General features: G+C 50.0%; 1 protein-coding gene across 1 annotated transcript in view; it reads right to left on the bottom strand.

Moving 5' to 3' along the window:
• MROH2A (maestro heat-like repeat family member 2A) overlaps window positions 1-21,988 on the bottom strand; it is a 78,443-nt gene that overhangs the window by 8,173 nt on the left and 48,282 nt on the right. The window contains exons 27-39 of the mRNA XM_006866812.1: window positions 20,279-20,383; window positions 18,005-18,128; window positions 17,446-17,564; window positions 16,738-16,890; window positions 16,224-16,378; window positions 13,379-13,538; window positions 13,103-13,296; window positions 12,620-12,757; window positions 10,598-10,712; window positions 5,789-5,935; window positions 5,160-5,342; window positions 4,082-4,237; window positions 2,067-2,195 (exon numbers count right to left, since the gene is read on the bottom strand). Coding sequence (XP_006866874.1) covers window positions 2,067-2,195; window positions 4,082-4,237; window positions 5,160-5,342; window positions 5,789-5,935; window positions 10,598-10,712; window positions 12,620-12,757; window positions 13,103-13,296; window positions 13,379-13,538; window positions 16,224-16,378; window positions 16,738-16,890; window positions 17,446-17,564; window positions 18,005-18,128; window positions 20,279-20,383 — 1,878 coding nt within the window. The remainder of the gene's footprint in view (window positions 1-2,066; window positions 2,196-4,081; window positions 4,238-5,159; window positions 5,343-5,788; window positions 5,936-10,597; window positions 10,713-12,619; window positions 12,758-13,102; window positions 13,297-13,378; window positions 13,539-16,223; window positions 16,379-16,737; window positions 16,891-17,445; window positions 17,565-18,004; window positions 18,129-20,278; window positions 20,384-21,988) is intronic.

The following is a 21,988-nucleotide window of genomic DNA, read 5'->3' as shown; positions in this document are numbered from 1 at the left end:
TAACCACTATGCTACCAGAGCATCATAGAAAGATTTAAAAAGAAAAATAAACAAAGAGGGAAAATGAGAAAGAGAAGAAATGAAGGAATGCAAAAGCAGAGATTCACAGGAATAGAAAAAGAAGGAGGAGATGAAAGAATCAGCAAAAACAATAAAACAAGGAAAGGAAAAGACAAATATCAAAATAATCAGTACAGTTGTTGGACCCAGAAAGGAGAAAACTCTTGTGTGTGTGGGCGTGGGGGGTGGGGGGCGGGGAACAGGGTTCCTGTCAGCCAAGAAGCTCCTGAGTTGGGTGTGGGAGTGTGGGAGGGATGTGACCGCGGGGTTGCTGGCCCGAGATGGAGTTCCTCTTGGCCTAGGTGGTATCTACATTCAAGGCACTCATTCCTTGATGGAGTTGGTTTTAAGCGTCTATTAGGACCACAGGGCACAGGGAGGGTGTTAGGTTATGGGGTTTCTGCTGGACTAATGCTGGTCTGGTGCATTTGCAGGTTCTGTAGGTCTGGAACTGAGCCCTTCTGAACCGAGGCAACAAAGCAGTACAGCTGGTCCCTGCCTCATACTGGCGTGGTTCACACCACATGCCTCCAAACTCCTAGAGATCAGGGTCTGCACTGGGGATGGATGAGGGTGGGAGCTGGCCACCCTCACCAAGTCACTAAGGGAGTATGGGGAAAAAGAAGGAATTCCATCTTTTCCGCTGCCTGTGTGAATCTGCTCTGCCAGGCCACCTGCTATCCCCAAAGCTGCTCACAAAAGTTCAAGATGGTTCTACCACGTCTGGCTGACCGTTCCTCAGTCAGTTCCCTGCCTTGCCATACCTGCTCAGCTTCTCCTCCCAGTAAGCCCTCAATCCACTTCTCAAACTTTTCCTCTGAAGTTCAGGGTTCCAGCATTTTCATCTGTGTCTTTTTCATTTGGTCTCTCGTATCTTTGTTATGGAGGGTTCGTGTAGTGTGTCTTCCTAACCGACCATCTTGCTGAAAATCCCAAGGCTGTAAATCTTTGCCAGGGCAGAAAGCCTCAACTTTCTCCCATGGAGCTGTTGGTGGATTCGAACTGTTTACCTTGTGGTTAGCAGTCCAGTACTTGTTCTACAGAACTACTGTGCTCCTGAATTTATCACAGACTGCCAGAAAATAAACAAATCTCTCTTGGAAGAAACACAATCCGCTAACAGGATCCTGAGAAGTGAGAACAGTGAGTCTGAATCTCTGGTTTGGACTTTGGATGTGTTATCAAGAAGGACCAGATCCTGGAGAAGGACATCATGCTTCGTAAAATAGAGAGTGAGCGAGAAAGAGGAAGACCCCCCAACGAGATGGATTGGCACAGTGGCAGCAACAATGGGCTCAAGACTAGAAGGATGATTGTGAAGAAAGCACAGGACTGGCAATGCTTCGTTCTGTTGGTGCCACCACCAACAACAACATAGTTACTACATGTTGAAATAGTGTTTGAGATGTACTGTGTTGTTGTTGTTAGGGGCCATTTCATGCCAACCTCATGTATGGAGAGTGGAACTGCGCTCTTGAGAGTTTTCAAGGCTTTCAAAGACCGACCTGTCTTTCGAGGCGGTTTCGAACTACCATTTTGGATTGTTGTTGAGTGCTTAACCGTTTGTACCATCCAAGAACCTTAATTTTGGTTACATAAAACACATTATTAAGGAAGCTCTGGTAGCATAGTGGTTATGAATCGGGCTGCGAATCTCACGGTCAGCAGTTCAAAACTACCAGCTGTTCTGCAGGAGAAAGATGAGGCTTTCTGCTCCGGTAAAGATTTATAGCCTCAGAAACCCTGTGCAGGGTCGCTACGAGTTGGAATATAACAATGACTCCACGGTACATAACAGCAAAATACATTATTATTAAAATTAATTTGACTTCTTTTCACTTTCTGTGCCTGCTAGAAAACTGAAAATCGGTATGTTCTTCCGGTCTGATTTTGTCGCCAAGTACTGTCTCGATATTTCACGTTTAGAAGGTAAACACAGGGCCACAGGGTTAAAGGCTGTGGCCGCCTCTAGCCTCGGCTCAGCCCCATGTGTGTAACTTTCTCACCAGGATGGAGCACATGGTGGTCTGGAACGCAGTCATATCATTCATGTTGGTGGCACTCTGCCCAGGGGGTCTCTCCAGACCCTTCCAGCCCCAGAAGTGAAGGCACAGGAACATGGTCTCCATGCAGGCCTGGAAGGACACAGGACAGCACAACAGGCCTCAGGCGGGCCCAGGGGGACTTGTGCAGGGATGAGGGACCACCTAGACCAAAGCCATGACTGGTCTGAGCAATGCTTATATGTACATTTATAAAAAGTCCTTTTCCTGGGTGGTGCAAATGGTTACGTGCTCGTCTATTACACCCGAGAGGAACCTAGGAAGAAAGACCTGGAAAACTACTTCCAGAAACTCAGCCATTAGAAGCCTTCTGAAGCCATAGCAAGTGGTTTTGGGAGCAGACTCAGCGACTCAGCCCCCTCCAAGCCCCAGTGGCCCCCTTTGCCAGGATCTCATGCTCTCAGTAGCCCTGCTGGGACCCACTGCTCAAGGGGAGGGAGAAGGAGCTTGGACCAGGGTTGGGCAGGACTGGAGGAAGCTTCTAATCTTGTCCAGATCCACCAACTTTTCCTCTGGCCACTGCCCACAGTGGCCTGGCCTCTGACTTCCGGGTGGGTCAGGCCAAGGGGCTTCTTGTGGGAACTTGGAGGCCGGAAAAGGGCATGGGACATTTGAGCCTCAGCCTATCACTGTGTGTCCCTTGTTGATGAAGTGATACTGAACTCGGAACTACAAGCCAACGATCAAGGCCTGGGACCGAAGAAGAGAAGCCTCTCAGGGTGGATACTTTCAGCCCAGGTCACAGTGACCCCAGCAAGGCCGGACCCCACCTCAGTACTCCTTACAAGGAGGTGCCTCAGGGACACGTGGACAGGGGTACCAACATTCCGGGAGCAGGGGGCATGGTGACAAGCACCACCCCACCTCCCTGAACACCATATAAACCAAACTCACTGCCTCGGAGTTGATTAGGATTCACAGCGACCCTGCACGACAGACCACAACTGCTCCATGGGGTTTCTGAGACTGTCGTCCTTACAGAAGCAGACTGCTTCATCTTTCTCTCCCAGAGAGGGTAGTGGGTTTGAACCGCCGACCTTTCAGTTTGCAGCTCAATGCTTTAACAACTATGTAACCAGGACTCTGGGTCCTGGCATACCCGCTGCATTCCAATCCATTCCAACTCAGAGCCACCCTATATAGGACAGAGTGGGACTGCTTCCTAGGGTTTCCGAGACTGTAAATCTCCCTCAGTGGGTTTGAACCAGCAGCCTGTCAATTAGCAGCTCAACACCTAACCCACTGCACCAACAGGGCTGGCTGCTGAGCGCCAGGGACTTGGTATCTCTTCCCTACGGGGCTCTTGTGCTGAATCAGCCCCACACCAAGCTTGCCCACCCAGGGGGAGGCATTTGTTGTTATGTGCCATCAAATCTGTTCCAACTAATAGCGATCCAGTATAGGCTTTCCAAGGAGTAGCTGGTGGGTTTGATCCGCCAACCTTGCTGTTCGAAATCCAGTGCTTATCCTACAGCGCCACCCCAGAGACGGGTTTAAAGCCTGTCAGGAATGAACCAGTGCTTGTGGAGAAGGAGACATGCTGAGTGTGGGGACAGGCAAACCATGTTGTGTCTATAGCTGAACCAGAAAAGCCAGCTGCCATGGAACCAATTTGGATTCATGGTGATCTGCGTGAGGCAGAGTAGAACTCTGTACTGCAGGTTTTCAGTGGTTACCTTTGCAGAAACAGATCGTGAAGTCTTTCTTCCGAGGTGCCTCTGGGTGGACTCAAACCTTGAACTTTTAGTTTAACTGCTGAGCGTGTTCACTGTTTGCACCCCCCGGGAACTCCCGGGAAGCAAAACTCTAGAAAGCTGACCTGTGGGTGGTCTGGGGGTGAGGGTCCACGGACAGTGACATCTGGGCTCACAGGGAAACCCACAGTCAACTGAACCAGGGTCCTGGAGTAAGCCATGGGGGTGGGGGGGTGGGCGGAGAAGGGGGCGACTGTGTCTTACTCTGGCTGTGTAACAGCAGGGGTCCTGGCAGTGCAGCATGAGGGAGACCCAGGCTTTCTTCACCTCTACCTTGAAGACATGCTTCTTGGATATCCTGACCACCTTGGCCAGCTTCCCGAAAAGTTCGAAGGCTGTCAACCGCAGCAGCTCGTTCTCCTGTGGCCAAGTGCCCAGGCAGTGTCTGAGAGCCCAGGAGCAAGAAGCCTAGCAAAGCTCCTGCCCCATTAAAGCCCAGCAAAGTCCCCATGTGCCACGTTAGACCCTTCCACCTCGTGGCGGTCCTCAGGAGGAAGATGAGGCTGTCTGCTCCCCTAAGGATTGACGAGTCTCAGAAACCCTACACAGAGTCCATGTGTGTGTGTGGGGGGGGGGGGGGTTGGCTTTTGCCCTGTGAGGCCATTCTTGATCAATCCATGAGGACTGAACAGACATTACTCAGGGTCAGTGACCTCCCAAGAGGTGGACTTGTGCTTCATCTGAGTCTCCACAGACAGTCACAATTTGTATTTGTGGGTTCAAGGGTCAAGAAGGGAAGCTCATCCCCCAACAGTGGGGGGGCAGAGGGACCCCATGAGTGGATGATCCCAGGCTATTGATTCTCTTGTGTTTCACAAGGACCCCTTATCAGCCACTAGATCTATCACTACCAGGTAGGACCAGGAGTCCCTGGGGTGCAGACAGTTCACGTGCTGGGCTGTTAACTGGAATCCACCCAGCGGTGTCGCAGGAGGAAGGCCTGGTAATCTCTGTCCCCCAAATCAGCCATTAGAAACCCCAAGGAGCATAGTTCTGCTCTGACACATGACAAGTGGGTTTTAAAGCAGGCCTTGGGGCTTCTCCAAGGACCCCTGGTAGCACTGTGGGTTGGGCATTGAGCTGCTAACAAAAGGTCAGCAGTTCAGACCCACCAGCTGCTCCTCAGGAGAAAACCGAGGCTGCCTACTCCCGCACAGATTTACAGTGTCAGAATTGACTCGCTGGCAGTGGGTGGGTTTGGGGGCCTCTTTGAGTCCCAGACAACACCTTTTCTAGTGCTTATGAGCAGGCATTGGTGGGAGTAGGGTCCTTCTGGACTCACATTGTTGAAGTAGACTCGGCACTGCTCGGAGATGGCTTTGAAAGCTGGCCCTATGTCCCCTTCCCGGAGCTCCGTCAGGACCTTGGTCAGGGCCGCCATGCCCTCCAAGGCCACGCTGGTGTTGACAGGGTCTTGCAGGGAACACAGAAACTTCTCCAGCAACAGCTTCCGGTATTGCTTCACCTGGAGGGACAGGGCCCTCAGCCTCTGCCAGCCAGCTCCCTGAATGACCAGAAGCTCCCACGCTGGACTTCAGTGGACACAATCTCACTGCCCAGCTCATGAGCTACAACCCCGGTCTTTCTCAGCTGGCACACCCCCCTACCCAGCTTAGACGGCTGTGTACCCCCTCACATACCCCTCCTCCACCTGTGGTCCCCTTCCCAGCTTGTGGGGAGGCTACAGTCCAGACCTGGATCCAAGGGTGTGGTCCCTACCCCAGGCCTAGTTCTGGGGGCATGATCCCCCCCCATTAAGGGGACTGCACCCTGGGCCTGGCTCTGTGGGCGTGGTACCGCACTATTCAGGGGGCTGTACCTTGGGCCTGGCTCTGTGGTCATGGTCCCCCACTATTCAGGGGGCTGCACCTTGGGCCTGACACTGTGGCAGGTGCCAGGGCAGTGCGGTACCTTCTTGGGGGCACCGAGGACCATGTTGCCGAGGGCACGCAGGGAGAGTACCCGCAGAGCTTCGTCCTCCTGGTCCACGCCTCTCTCCAGCACAGAAACCGCAGTCTTCAGCAGCTTCTCCTGGTGCAGAACCGGGAGGCTCATGAACTAGGAAGGGGAGTGTCTCACAATTTTCACCAGGAAGAGCCAGCCCGCTTCTCCCTGAAAGGTAGGGCCCATGCATGGCGAAAGTCCCAGTAACAGAACCCACTTGGCTTTGCACCCACAGCGGGGGGACTCTGATAAGGTTCTTAACCTCTCTGGGCCTCGGCTTCCTCATGTGTAAAAAAAAAAAAAACCAATAACCCCGAATCTGCTGCCACAGGGCCAATTCTGACTGCTGGCGGCCCTGTGTGTTACGGAATAGAACTGGCTGTCAGGGTAGAACTGCTCCCAACAAGATGGGCTGACCCAATGGGCTCAGACAACTGTGAGGCTAGTGCAGGACAGGCCAGTGTTTGTTCTGTTGTTCAATGGTCCCTAACAACAACAACAAAGAAAAGTAGGGGACAGTGGTAGATCAGTGGTAAGACTTCTTGCCTTCTATGCAGGAGACCTAGGTTCAATTCCCGGCTAGTGCACCTCAGATGCAGACACACCAGCAGTCTCTCAGTGGAGAACTGCATATCTCTATGATGCTGAATGAGTTCCAGCAGAACTTCCAGACTAAGAGGAATGAGGAAGAAAGGCCTGGACATCTACTCCCCAAACTTCAGTCTACGAAAATGCTACCACTGGCTCCTGGTTTTCGTTAAGGTTGTGTAATAAGAAATTTCATAATCTAAATATTTTTGTTGTTGTTGTTCTTAAGTGTCCTTGAGTCGGTTCTGACCCATAATGACCCTGTATAGGGTTTCTGAGTGGGTTTGAACCACTGACCTTCTGGTCCAGCACATTTTCGTTCCAGCGGTTTAATAAGGTATTCCATATTCTAGCTATTTCATGTGATTATGTGTCATTTGTTCTTTTGTGTCTGACATGTCACTCAGCATAATGTTTCCAAGGTTTGCTCATGTTGTAACACTCTCTTTATGACTGAGAATATCCCATCTTATGTATATATCACTTATCGTTTATTCACGAGTTCTTTTGATGGTCGTGGATCATTCATTCCCACCTTTTGACTCTTGGGAATAACACTACTTAGGACGTTCCAGTTCAAGGATCTGTCTGAGCGCCTGCTTTCGGTTCTTTTGGGTATATTTGGGATATACCTAGTAGTGGAATTACTGAATCATATGGAGTCGTGGATAAGCACTGGACCACAAGGTTGGTGTGCACTGCAAAGTCATCAGCAGTTCAAACCCACCAGCTGCTCCTAGGAAACCGACTCGATAGCACTTAACAACGACAGCTCTATGTTAAACCTTTTTCAGCAGCCCCATACTGTTTTCCAAGGTGACTGCACTGTGTTATTTTCACACTAGGAACGGTTGAGGACTTCAACAATTGCTGTTTTTTCTGTTTCTGTTTGTTTGTTTGTTAATAATAGCCATGCTAGGGGACACGAAAGGAACTCTGGTAGCGTAGTGGTTATGAGTCAGGCTGCTCATCTCAGTCAGCGAAACTACCAGCAGTATCCGAGGGAGAAAGATGAGGCTTTCTGCTCCAGTAAAGATTTTCAGCCTCAGAAACCCTATACAGGGTCGCCATGAGTCCAAACCGACTCCACGGTACATCACCACCACCAGTGGATATGAGACAGCACCTCATTGATTTGCATTCAGCTGTAGCAGAACTGCTAACCACAAAGTTAGCAGTTCAAACCCACCAGCTGCTCCAAGGGAGAAAGATGAGGCTATCTGCTCCCTTAAAGAGTCACAGCCTCGGAAACCCTAAAAAGGTTCACTGTGAGTCGGAAGCAACTCAGTGACAGTAAGTTAGGGGGTAGTGACTAATTCGAATGCTGGATAATTAATAAAGAAGAATTGATGCCTTTGAATTTTAGTAATGGTGAAGAAAACATTGAACGTACCATGGACTGCCAGAAGAACAAAGAAATCAATCTTGGAAGAAGTACAGCTAGAACACTTTAGAGAGTGGGAATATACCCACAAGTATACAAGATTTTGAGAGGATATTTGTACCTGGGTATTTACCTTTGCTGCAAATACACTTGTGAGTGTGGTGAAGCATACCGGGGGGAAAATAGGAAAACTTCTTAAGATATTAAGATATTACCAGACCTCTTAAGATAATGGGCCTGGGGGCTCAGGACCCTAGTTTCAGGGAACACCATGGTCAACTGGCATAGCAGAGTCTACAAAAACTATGTTCTACATCCTACTTGGGTGAGTAGCATCTGGAATCTTAGAAGCTCATGAGCGGCCGTCTACAGTGCAACTGTTGGTCTCTCCGTGTTCAGAAGAAAAAAGGTGATGAAAACTGAACAAAGATGTGTGGAATAGGCTGGTCCAATAGATCAATGGAGCAGGTGAATATCAGTCACCATCAGGTCAGCACTAGAAAGTGCCCAGCTACCAACCGCTCAGAAAGGAATCCACATTAGAAGGTCCCAGATTGTTGTTGTTGTTGTTGTTGTCAGGTGCCATCGAGTCGGAACCGACTCATAGCCACCCCATGCACAGCAGAACGAAACAATGTCCGATCCTGGGCCAACCTCACTACCGCTGCCACACTTGAGTCCATCAATGATGTCACCTGGCCAATCCATCTCGTTAGGGGTCTTCCTCTTTTTCTCTGACCCTCCACCTTACCCAGCATGACATCCTTCTCCAGCGACTGTTTCCTCCGGACAATGTGTCCAAAGTATGAGAGACGAAGCTTAGCCATCTTGCCCTCTAAGGAGCACTCTGGCTACACTTCTTCCAAAACAGATCTATTGGTTCTTTTGGCAATCCATGGCACTTTCAGTATTCTCCTCCAACACCACATTGGAAGGTCCCAGATGGAGTGGGAGAAAATGTGCAACAAAACTCAAAAATTTTTAAAAACAGACTCTACTGGCCTGAAAGAAACAGGAGGAACCTAAATCTATGGCTCTTGACCACCTTTCAGGTCTGGAATGGAACTCAGTTAAATGGTCCAAATTTCAGGTAAGCAGGAAATAGATACATAGATGGGGACAACAATACAAGTAAGGTGTGTTCACCATGGAATGATCAAATCATTCAAGATCAAAAAAGCAACATTTACCTAATGACAAAATTGACAAAAGATGGGAAGGAGGATGGAATCAAAATAAAAAAGTAGGGCAATTGTTGCGTGAAGAGGACTGTCAGCGTTGAGATGAAACAAAGAGTGTGGTTTGCTGAATGTAAAACTGATGATCTTGTTTGTAAACCGCCACTCAATTCACAATAAAAAGTTTTTAAATAAGGAAAAAGAATTCTTCTTAGAAGTGAGGATGCTGGGACTTCATCAAGATACATTGGACCAGTCCCTGGAGAAGGACATTCTGCTTGGTAAAGTAGAGGGGCCGCACAAAAGAGGAAGACCCCTAACAAGATGAATTCTTTAACACAGCAACTGCAAGCGTGACCTCAAGCATAACTAACAATTGTGCAGATGGCGCAGGACCACTATGTGTTGGAAGAGACTTGAGGCTCCAAACAAAACAGCAAATGGCTAATGATGGTACACATCTGTTCATTGGCCATTTGGAGCAGTGTGGTGGCTCTGTAGGATAAGCACTGGACTGCAAACCACAAAGTCAGCGGTTTGAACCCACCAGCCACTCCACAGGAGAAAGATGAAACTTTCTGCTCCCACAAAGATGTACAGCTTTGGAAGCCCTATACAGGGTCTAGGAGTCGGAACCGACCCAACGGCACTTAACAATTGGCCATTTGTAAATCTTTTTTGAAGAAATTCCTATGTAAGTCCTTTGTCCTTTTTAAAATTGGATTTTTGTTGTTTTGCATTTTTAAGTAACTGGAAAAAAACTGAAGGTTCATGATATATGAAATTTATATGACATTTAAGTTCCAGTTGCTACCAATGAAGTTTTATTGGAACACAGCCATGCCCATTGGTTTTTGTGTTGTCTATTACTGATTTTGAGCTACCATAGTTGAATTTGGTCATCACAACAAAGACCACATAGCCCACAAAATTGAAAATATTGCTTGCCACATCTTTACAGAAAAATTAGCCAACCCCTGCAAAAGGCTGTCGTTTAGTGCCTCTTGTATATTGGGCAAGGAGTCCCAGTTGTGCTGTGGGTTAGGCATTGCGGTGCTAACCACAAGGTCTGAGGTTCAAATCCACCAGCGGATCCTTGGGAGGAAGATAAGACTGTGAACTTCCATAAGATGGGAACCCTATATGGGGTGGCAATGACTCGGAATGCATTCAATGGCAGTGGGTCTGGTTTTTTGGTTCGGTGTATTGGGCACCAGCCTGTTAATAAAACTTCTAGAATTTTCTAGCCAATTCCCTTGGGATCTCATAAGCGTGCCAACTGTATAAAAGGAAGCTGGGCTCAAGTGTCTGTAACCCCTCCTGGTATACTCTGTTTGTCATGCGGCACCCTTCTTGCACAGGGCCTTCCCTGGACCCCAGTCCCAGTGAGGGACCGAGGGGCCACCTCTAGGATCCTGAGGTGTGGCCGGCACTTAACACATCACATGTCCGTTAGTGTCCAGCATGTGTCTCCCCCAGTTGCCTGCCCTGGACTGCTCCCGAGGAGGGAGCGAGGGAAGAAAGAAAGAAGGGAAGCCTGCCTGCCCCCTAATTCCATGTCCCTCAGAAATGGGGACCCCCGGCCCTGACCCGAGCCCTCCCAAGGGGCCCCAGAGAGTGCCTCACTTCCACACACACTGCCGTGCTGCTGATGCGGCAGCTCAGGACCTCAGCGTCCATGCCCCTGAGCACCAACTCGGCCAGCTGCCGCCTGTGGTCTCCCATGTGCTGCAACCACAACCTGGGGAGAGACGGGCAGCCCAGCTCGAGACTCGTAGGCTCCGGGTGACGTGGGGTTTGGTCAGGTTGTTGCTGAAGTATGGACTTCCCATCCCCCTTTTATATCAGAAAGGGGCCCTGGTGGCACCACGTGTTAAGCACTTGGCTGCTACCAACAGGTCAGTGGTTTGAAGCCACCAGCTGTTCCTTCAGTAAAGATTTACTGCCTCAGAAACCACCTGGGGTAGTTTTACTGGGTCTTACTGAGTCGGGATTGGCTCGATGGTTCAACAGTAGTGGGTCTGGTTTCGGTGTTGGGTTCATAGAAGGGGACTTAGATGAGGGCCACTTATGAGCCACCAAAAAACCAAACAGGAGAACCAAACCACCTGTCACTGAGTCGACTCCAACTCACGGCGACTCCGTGTGTGTCAGAGAGGAAGTGTGCTCCATCAAGCTTCCTTTGAATTGTGTTTGTTGAGAATGTGCACAGCAAAGCACAGCTCAACAGTTTCTACATGGACCTTCAGCAACTCTGAAGACATTCTTCGAGCTGTACGACCATTCCCAGCCCTCCTTTTCTGAGCCCGCCCCCGTGAATATCACTTCCTTGGCCCTAAGTTTCCTGTGGAACAGCTCCAGCGGCCATGATCCTGTGCAGATAGTTCTTACAGGAACACACTGCTCAAGGTAAATGTTTTATACTAGTTAAGTTAGACTATTGTTTGACTTTAAGAAGACTTCAGGGGAAAGCTTTGCCTTAAGGTTTAAAGATTCTCTCAGAACAATAGTCTCAGGGGTGCAATCAGCATCCATAACTCCAAAGTCTGGAGTCCATGAAAATGTGAAATTATGTTCTACATTTCCCCCTTTTGATCATGATTCTTCTATGAAGTCTTTGATCAAAATGTTCGGTAATAGTAGCCAGGCACCATCCAGTTCTTTTGGTCTCATGGCTAAGGAGAGAGTTGTTCACTGAAGCAATTAACTACACCTTCTCTCTTCTCCTCTTGTTCCTGATCCATAGGATTTTCAGCAGCGTTTTTGGAAGTACATTGCCAGGTCTTTCTTCCAAGGTGCTTCTGGGTGCCTTCAAACTGCCAACCTTTAGTTAATTCTTTGCACCACACAGGGACGCTACAAGTGATTTCCTCTGCAGTCAAGTTGATTCCAGCTCATATTAGGACTGAGTAGAATTCCATCCGGTTTCCACGGCTTTAAATCTTTATGGAGTCAGATTGCCTCATTCCTTTCCTCCCTCCTCCTGGAGGGAGTCCTTGGTGAGTTCGAACTACCAACCTTTCAGTTAGCAGCACAAGGCTTAACCTGCTGTGCCACCAGGACTCCTCCTCTGTTCAGAGAGTCCCGGGTGCTGCTGAAATTCTTTCTGCTTCCTCCTCATAAACAAGAAGGGAGGAGTGGAATAAGTCCCTGTGGACTGCAAGCGTTTAAATGCCCAACTGCTAACCCAAAGGTCAGCCATTCATTCCTCGTGGAGGCACCTCAAAAGGAAAAACCCACGGCCCCTGAGTAGCTTCTGACTCATATCCACTCTAGAAGACAAAGAGTTTCCAAGACTTCCAACCTTTATGGGAGCACACAGCCTCGTCTTTCTCCCAGCGGGTTCGAGCCGCCCACTGCCCCATCAGGGTTCCATACAACAGAAAGGCCTTTCGGTCTACTTTCAAAGACCAGCCAATGAAGAAGCCACGGAGCACCTATGTGCTCTGACACACAAGGGCGCGCCGTGAGTCGGAGTCAACTCAAGGGCACTGGTGCGGGAACTGCCTCACAAGACGCAACCCTCCCGAGTCGGGAACGTGGAGCCGTTGCGCGGATCGTGGCATCAAGCGGGATACTACCAGCGTTCTGCCATGACCTGGACTTGGCCCTTTAAGGCAGGGGTGGCAGCTGGGGGGAGATACCCACCTGGCGAGCAGGCCCACGCCTTCCAGGAAGGTGGCACTGTTCTCCAGGCGACCCCACACGCCCTGCTCCTCCAGGCCCTGCACCAAGCACTCGCGGTGGGTTCTCTTGAACAAGAGTTGCATGGATTTGATGGTGATCCTAGGGAAGGTGGGCGTTAGGTGCCTCAGGGGGTGAACAGCGGGCACGGGCAGGAGAGTGGGGGCCACTCGCTGCTGCTAATGCTGCTAATGCCAGGGTGTGAGCCTCAGTTCTCCGGTCTGTGAAATGGGCTCACAGTGTCTTCTGGGGCGAGCTCAGGGAATAAAGGGGGCGATCCTGGGAACACCACGGCATGCTGTAAACATGGGTGGCATCCTTCCAGAATCATCTCCTTCCCACCAGGAGAGGACAATGGGAGGAGATGGCACGTGGCCTCTCTGGTTTCTAAGAGGCCAGCTAACTGGCACCCTGGAGGCCCCTCCCACCGCCCGCCCTCAGGAGCACCTGTGCATGCTGAGCTCCTCGGGCAGGGTCCCGGCGTGCACCAGCCTCCACGTCTTCAGGGCGGGGGACGCAGATTTGGGGCTGTGGCTGCTGCTCAGCTGCAGAAGCAGAGTGTAGACCAGGTCCGGGAGGAGGTCCGGGAGCGTGTCCGCCTGGTCAACCTTGTCCACCAGCAGGTGGATGGTGCATAGGGTCTGAGGAGAGCAGACAGCAGACCACCGGGTTCCAGCCTGGCGACTCTGCAGCGCCCCCTGCCGGCCCATCCCTACCACTCACCATCAGGGGGTCCACTGCAGCCAGCCGCCAGATGTCAGCCTTGGAGGTGGCGTTTGCCCGGGAGTTTAACCTGGACTGGAGCCGGCCCATCAGGCCATTGAGCATGGTCCGTGCAAAGGGTACGTTCTCCGCCACCGCCAACCACACCTCGGTCAGGTGGCTAACAAGACAGGTAAGGGAGGGAGGGTTTCAGGTCTTGTGCCCTGGCAGGTAAGAGGCCCTTTCTACTTCTTGGATCACGGAGTCTCAGGGAAGTGAAGTGACCTGCCTAAGGGTAGATCCCAGGGCCCTGAATTCATCCAGATCTAGAGACTTCAGCTCTGGTCTGATGTGCTCCCGGTTTCTGGTACCACAGGTGACCTGGGGAGTCTCCACCAGGATTTCTTCCTGATGTCTTTATGAGCATGCCCACTAACAGCCTCCACCAAGTAAGGCCTGGGGCTAAGTAATGGTTGTGCCATTCAAGGCTCACAGCAAATCTTTGAACAAATTCTACAGAAGAGGAAGCCGAACCTCACAGAAATCAAGTTAACACTGTAATCAGAAACGGCCTTCCTTAAAGGTTGGTGGTTTGACTCCACACAGCAGCTCCGTGGAAGAAGGCCTGGTGGTGATCTGCTTGTGTTAGGTCTACAGCCAAGAAAACTGTACGGAGCAGCTAGACTCTGTAACACACGGGATGCGGTCATCATGGATTCCATAGCAGCAGGTTTTCCCTGGTACCCAAGCTGCTAACCAAAGGTTGGCAGTTTGACTCTACCCAGAGGTGTGGCACCACACGACAAGCACTGGACCACAAAGTCGTTTTGAACCACAAGGCTGGAGGTTCAAAATCACCAGCTACTCCTCAGGAACCCTGTACAGGGTCGCTATGAGTTGGAAATGACTTAATGGCGCTTAACAACCACACAGAGAGAGGCACCTTGGAAGAAAGGCCTGATGATCTCCTTCTGAAAACCCTGTGGAGCAGTTTTGCTTTAAGATTTATGAGGACACCTTGAGTCAGAAGAGACTCAAGCAGCTGGTTGGTCTGGTTTCTACAGGAGGACCCCAAACTCAGCATCAGAGGGAACCCAAGAGCTCTGTTCTCCACAGGGAGCAGTAGGGAACTCTGTGGGCACTGCCCAGCAGGGACAACCAAGACAACGGGAGAATAAAAAACAAACAAACACAACACACTACCTTCAAGTCTGTTCCAACTCTTAGGGACCCTATAGAACAGAGTAGAATTGCCCCATAGGATTTCTAAGGCTACTACATCTTTCCTCCCGGGGCAGCTGGTGTATTTGAACTGCTGACCTTTTGGTTAGCAGCTGAGCACTTAACCACTAGGCCACAAGGGCTTCAGGTCGATGTGACAAAGCTGTAGAAGTTGGGGCTCAAGGTTGAGGTTCACTGGAAGTTGATAGCCACACAGGAGATATGAGAGAGGGGTAGCTGACCCACCCCAAGGTTAGACAAGGTACTATTTAAGACCCCCATCTTTTGGGATGTGCCCCTGGGGGTCATCTGGGCAGTGGTGTTACTAGGGTGGTTGTCACCCAGTTTGGTAACTCATGGGGTCAGCCCCGACTCAGCCCTTTTCCCATATGAGCCCATACAGAATCCTCAGTCATGTGCGGTACCAGTCTTAATCACAGAATAATATGTGGTGAGTATAACTGTAAATAGCTTAAATGCACTACTTTTTAGATTGTATGAATACTCCATTGTTTTGTAGATGACAAGTGCGAGTGGCACCGTAAGATAAGCACTAGACTGCTAACTACAAGTTTGGCAGTTCAAATCCACCTCCAGCCACTCTGAGGGAGAAATCTGAGGCTTTCTGCTTCTGTGAAGATTTGCCGCCTCTCAGACTCTACACAGGTTCAATATGAGCTGGAACCAACACCTAAGAACAGCAACAGATTGTTCTGTAAAAATCTTTCTACGTTGAATGACGTTATTCTTTGCAACCGTTTTAGTAGGTCCCAAAAGGAAATTAGCACCAAGTTCTAACCTTGTAGATATACGTATAAGTCTTTTCAAAATGTGTTTTCTCCTGCTTTTCTTTAATGATGGTTTCATTCTGTAAAAAGTTATTGATGTCGATTTACTAATATTGTTGTTTTTAGCTGCCATTGAGTCATACCGATCCTACGTAGGACAGAACGAAACACTGTCCGTTCCTACGCCGTCCTCACAATCACTGCTGCGCTTAAGCCCATTGCTGCTGCCACTGTACCAATCCATCCTGTTGGGGGTCTTTGCTTTTTTGCTGACCCTCCACTTTACCAATCATGATGTCCTTCTCTAGGGATGACTTCCTCCTGATAATATGTCCTAAGTATGTCCCTAATACTATTTATGTCAGGAACAAAAACAACAGCATGTGCTTGTAGCTCATACAGATGAAGCTGTGTGATTCCATTGGAACTGGGTACTAAAGAGAGCTCTGAACATAGTGTTGTGGATAAGTGCCATCAAGTGAGTTCTGACTCATAGCGACCCTGTATAGTTTCCAAGGAGCAGCTGGTAAGCTTGAACTGCCGACCTTTCAGCTCAAGCCGACCTTGCAGTCCAGCACATTAACCCACAGCACCACACCAGGACTCATAACTAAAAGGTCCCAAAAGGAAATTAGCACCAAGTTCTAACCTTGTAGATATACGTATAAGCTGGGGTTATGAAAAATGCTTTTGTTGTTATAACTAACTGCAGGGATATTTTAATAAAAATAATAAATTTCTGCTGCGACAGTGCATAGCAACTCCACGTCCTCTGACTAGGTCACCCGGTGCTGTCTGCACACTCCTAGAAATGCCACTGAGCTTGGCTGTCACAGGAGGCTGTGGGGGGCACCCACCTCTCCATGGGCAGGGGCTGCCTCAGGAGCGACGTGAGGACGGTCTCCTGGTGGTAGTGAGCCAGCAGTAGGATGCCTTCAATGAGGAGGCGCCGTACCTCAAGGTGGTCCAACAGGGGAAGGTGGGCCAAGATGGTGCCCAGGATCTCTGCCACCTAGTGGTGAGGCAGGGAATCACAGGCTCAGCCTGGGCCCACTGGCCTTTTGCTCCCACCCCAAGGACTCTTGCTCCATTAAGCAATGCTTGTTTAGCAAACAGCACCCTTTTGACAGCCTTCGGTCTCTTTCTGGAACTAATTTTACTGGGTTTTGGTGTGGGAGGTGGCAGACTCTGAGGAGAGCCGTGGGCCTGGAGCCCATCCTCCTTTTACCCACCAGTGACTTCTTTCTCATTGGAGAACCCTACTTCTTCTTCCTCATCCTCAACCACCAGGAGTTTGGGAGAAACGTTCCCAGTGAGGGCAGGAGGGCCCCCCACCCCTACTCAGTCAGGCTGGGGCCTGTTCCTCGCCACCTTGTCCTCCAGCTCCTTGACCCGCATCTGAAGGAAAGTGCCAATCCAGCTGACAGAGGCCTTGTCGTGCTGGAGGTCCATGGCCCCAATGTTCTCACAGAGCTTCTGGATGAGAGCCACCACCTCGTCGCAGTTAAACTCCATGCATACCACCTAGGACCAGAGCAGGCCCTCCTGGGGGTCAGTAGCCAAAGCCCAAGCCTCCCCCACATTCAGCCCCTTTCTCTTCCACTCAAGCTATCTCTCAGGTCTACCCGGCACATCACCCCTCTGCTTCAAACTGCCATTGCCCCAGAATCCAATGTGCCCCAGCCCTTGCCTCCCACCACCCCAAGCACCACAGGAAGCCTCATTCCAAACACTGTCTCATCTGGGCCTGGGCCTGCCTCTCCACAAGCCCCCTGAGGCGGAAGTCTGGCCTTCTGTTTGGGTGGCTCTGGGCACTTTCTCGTACTACAGTCACCAGGCAGTGGCACAGGGAGGAGAGAAGACAGCAGGGGTGACGAAAAGCACGCACTATGTGCAGGCCACATGCTTCCCAATGTTTTGAATGCAGATGGTGTGGAGTTGGACCAGGCTGGGGAGGCAGTGCCCTCTGCAGGAGAAGGTGGGAGGCGCAGCTAGGCCAAGGAAGGTCCCTCCACTTCCAAGTGGCCACAGGCACAAGGTGACCGGTCAGTGCCCCACACAACCCTAGCAGCTTGTCACCTTAGCTATTCTGGAGGATGCACAGAAAATCTTGTCCTCGTCGGAGCCCCCAAGGTCCTCTTTACACTTCATTAGCTCTTTCTCCTTGGACGCTTCCCACAAGGAGCAGGTCTGGCTGGCTGGTGGAAGACCACAACAGACAAGCTCAGCACAGACAAGGCTTTGGGATGACTGTCCCCAGAGGTTCTGTCTCCTGGCTCTAGGAGGCCCGGCCACTCTCTGGTCTCTAGACATTATTTCCTCCCTCTACATTCCCACTCACACAAGGCCCCAACCACCTGGTGGGCAGCTCCCAGCCCCCTCTACACAAGAGACTCTCCCCTGATGCCCCGCCTGCCTTGTCTTTGATCTCTGGATGCTGACCTCACTCCTAAATCCCCCATGAGTCACGCTGACCAGCCAGCCTTCCTCCTGGATGCTTCTGATGAGCGCTCCCCCCTCTCCACCCTCTTCCCTGGTCACCCTGGTTTGTCCACATGCCCACTTGCACAGTGTGTCCACATCACACCCACCTCCTCCCACCCAGTCCGGGGAGGCTGGACCCCAGGCCCTACTGTACCATGAAGGTCCAGCAGACTGGACAGGACGTCAATGGAGGCCACTCGCGTTCTTCGGTGGGAGTCGCAGGTACAAGGGGCGATGAGTCCCACCAGGATGCCAAACTGTCCGAGCTTCAAGGGAATCTGTGGGTGACAGGATTCACTCAGCTCACCTGGTGTTGTCAGGGCCAGTGGAGAGGGTGGGCAGCGTGGACACACCCATCGGGCAAGGAGAAGATGCCACCATCATCTGCCTCCTACAAGCTTCCTGTCATTCCCCTGAATGACAGGCCCACAGCTCGACCCCCAGTGGTCAGAGGACCCCTGAGTGTGCTGAGTTTCTGTGTCCACCTTGATCCCCGTTTCTGTGTCCCTGGGCTCTGTGGCTGGGTCCTTCCTTAACCTCTCAGACCTTCACACTCCTGTCAAAGCTCCATGGCACCTCCCCTCCCAGTGAGTGCTGTGAGAATTGAGTCACATGGTCCAAACGGTAATGTCTGTGCATGGCCTGGCCTCAAAGTCACCTGGATCAGTGTGGGTCCTACCTCACTTCCCAGTGTCCCAGGACTGGGCCCTGCCCCTCTGTGCTGGGTTGAATAGTGTCCTCCTAACATCCATGTCTAAGGAGCTCTGGTAGCGTAGTGGTTACGAATCGGGCTGCGAACCGCAAGGTCAGCAGTTCGAAACTACTAGCTGCTCCGCGGGAGAAAGATGACGCTTTCTGCTCCTGTAAAGATTTACAGCCTCGGAAACCCTGTACAGGATCTCTATGGGTCAGAACCGACTCGACGGCACTTAACAACAACAATAACAACCTCCATGTCTAAGCAGCAGTTCAGAATGTGACCTGATTTGGAAATAGAGACTTTGCAGGTGTAAACAGCTCAGATGAACATGCATAGACAGAACTGTAGAGAGAAGATGAAGACTGAGATTGGGATGATGGGTCTACAAGACAAGAAACACCAAGGGCTGCTGAAAATGACCTAGAGCTCGACTGCAAACAAATCTGTTTTGGAAGAAGTGCAGTCAGAATGCTCCATAGAAGCCAGGATGTCCAGACATGGTCTCACGTACTTTGGACATGTTTTCGTGAGGGATGAGTCCCCGGAGAAGGACAGCATGCTTGATAAAGTGGAGGATCAGCGAACAAGAGGATGAGTCTCGGTAAGATGGAAAACACAGTGTCTGCAACAACAGTGAAGCTGGTGCGGAGCGGGGAAGGAAGGGTTTCCTTCTGTTTTACACGGGGTCGCTGCATCAGAACTGACTCAACCTAATGACAACAGCTTCCAGAATCATGACAGAACAACTGTCCGTTGTTCTAAGCCACCCAGTGTGTGGTGACTTGTTACAGTGGCCACAGGACCCTCACAGGTCCACCTTGTCCTCACCACTCAATAGTCCCAGGTCGTGAGGCCGACCACCCCTGCACCCCAACCCCAGGATGGGGATCATCCCCCTGCTTCCCTGCCAGCTGTCCCTGAAGACAAGGCAATCAAAGAGTGTTGTTGTTGTTGTTATGTTCCGTGGAGTCGGTTCTGACTCATAGTGACCCTGTATAGGGTTTCCGAGGCTGTAAATCTTTATGGAAGCAGAAAGCCTCATTTTTCTCCCATGGAACAACTGGTAGTTTCGAACTGCTGACCCTGAGGTTCATAGCCCGACTTGTAACCACTATGCTACCAGAGCTCCTTCAAAGAGTGTAGAGCCAACAAATGTTGAAAAGAAGACTTCATAGAGCTCTACCGGGAAGCTAATCAACAGAAACATTCTACAGTTTCTCTAGACTTTGCAATTTGTGTGTCAGACTTGGTAATTTTGCTAGGATCCCTTTTCTTGTTCTAAGTTAGCATTCACTTCCTTAAATGTGCTGCATTCTTAACAGTTTACCCTTCTCCTTGCACGATGGACCCTTGGTGCCACAGTGGGTTAAGTGTTGAGCTGCTAACCAAAAGATTGGCAGTTCAAACCTACTAGCCAGTCTTTGGGAGAACTATAAGGCCATGTACTTTTGTAAAACTGTCAGCTTCTGAAACCCTGTGGAGCTGTTCTACTCTGTCCTATAGAATCACTATGAGCTGTAATCAACTGGGGTCCAGCCAGGGTCCAGTCCAACCGTCCCTTCTCTCGTCCACCCCAGACTCTATGTCTACTCATCATGACCCCCAGAGAGGGCATCCCTTCCCTCTTCCCCTCAGGGGCAGAATTCAGTTTCAAGTTCCCATCTTCTCACTGCCAGGGAAATTCCTCAGCGGGTGTCTGAATGGCCGGCTGGGGAGGCCCCGACTCACACAGACGCCTACACTTTGGACGTAGATCTGCATTAGGCGAAGATGGAGATGCATGGCCTTCTCCCGCTCCCATTCTTTCTCCGACAAGATCCACTTTTCCAGGAGCTGTGAGTGGGGTCCGGAACACAGAAGAAGGTGAGGAAAGCATTAAAGTTCAGATGCTGACCAGAGATCGCCCTTGTGCCCCTCCCCTTCACAGTCTTTCAATGCCTGTCTTTGGTTCTAGATGCTTCTGGCTTCTTCCATGGCATCACTCAGTAAAGGAGACCGAGAGCATCCCCAGCCTCCTCACTCGAGTGAACTTGACCATGGTGTTTTTTGGCCTTACTGGGAATCTCTGCTTGTGGATGAAGGTCCAGGAACACAGTGGCCCTGCACTCCAGGTGACCCTAGGGGTTGTTCTCTTATGTGACAAGATTCATTTCAGAACAAGGACCATTACTAAGGGTGCTCAGTTCACCAACAGGACACACCCATCCTAAACTTGCATGCAACTGATAACAGAGCTGACTATACAATGCAAAACCCGACAGAACTGAAAGAAGAAATGAAGCCACAATACTTCTTTCTCAAGAATTGGTAAAACCAAAGTAAAACATCTGTATAAAAGCAAATAAAAGGATTTAAAGACTTTTGACAATTTTTTGCATGTGGTTTGGTTTTCCATGGCTTTGAACTTTAGGATATTCTAAAAATTTAAGGATTATCTCAAAGCCATGTGTAGAGAGGAACAGCGCAAGAAATAAGAGTGTGTTGGAGATAACTGGAAAATCACGCATCCATTTTCAATCATGTTCAAGTTCAAGCATTGTTCTAGTATTAGGCCTAAGAAAGATTCGGAAACTCTTATGATGATTAATTTCATAAGTCAACTAGGCCAAACACTAGACTACTTTCTGTTCTATAGTGTCATCCATAATGTCATCTGACTCATAGTGACCCTGTATAGGGTGTTTGAGCCTCTGACCTGGTGGCTCAAGCTGCCACAGAGGTCCAGTGCTTTATCCTACAGTGCCACGCCAGGACTCGATGATGTAATCTAATGTAATAAAATGTAATCACTTTCCACAACACACAGAAATATAATTCAATCAGTTGAAAAAGTAAAAAAAAAAAAGGATAGCGCAAGAAGACAGACCATCAGTAAGGATACAGGAAACATGAACATTCAACCACACAATGTTTTCAATGTAATCTAGTCTAAGTTCTGGGTCCAGTCCACAGAGAATATTTAGCAAGATAGAATATATCTGGGCAACAAACTAAGTCTCCATCAACTTAAAAGGATGGGAAAACATACAATGTATGCTCTTAGACCACAGGAAGTAAACTTAGAAACCAATGTCAGAAATATCTCTGGCGTACCCCCAAATGTCTGCAAATGTTCGGTGTGGCACTGTGGGATAATGCACTGGACCTCAAGGTCTGTTGGAACCTCAAGGTTGGCGGTTCAAACTCACCAGCCGCTCCTCGGAAACCCTAAAGAGGGTCATTATGTGTCTGAACACTATGTGTCGATGACACTTAACAACAACAACCCTCGGATGTTTGCAAATGACCCATAGGTCATTTTTCTAAATGTTTCTAAATGACCCCTAGGTCAAGGTAGAAATTAAAAGAGTCCTGGTGTGGCGCTGTGGGTGAATGCGTCAGACTGCAAAGCCATTTGAACTGCAAGGTTGGCAGTTCAAGCTCACCAGCTGCTCCTCG

Source organism: Chrysochloris asiatica, unplaced genomic scaffold (genome assembly GCF_000296735.1).
Source record: "Chrysochloris asiatica unplaced genomic scaffold, ChrAsi1.0 scaffold00096, whole genome shotgun sequence".
NCBI lineage: Eukaryota > Metazoa > Chordata > Mammalia > Afrosoricida > Chrysochloridae > Chrysochloris > Chrysochloris asiatica.
This window is presented reverse-complemented; position numbering and strand designations above follow the sequence as displayed.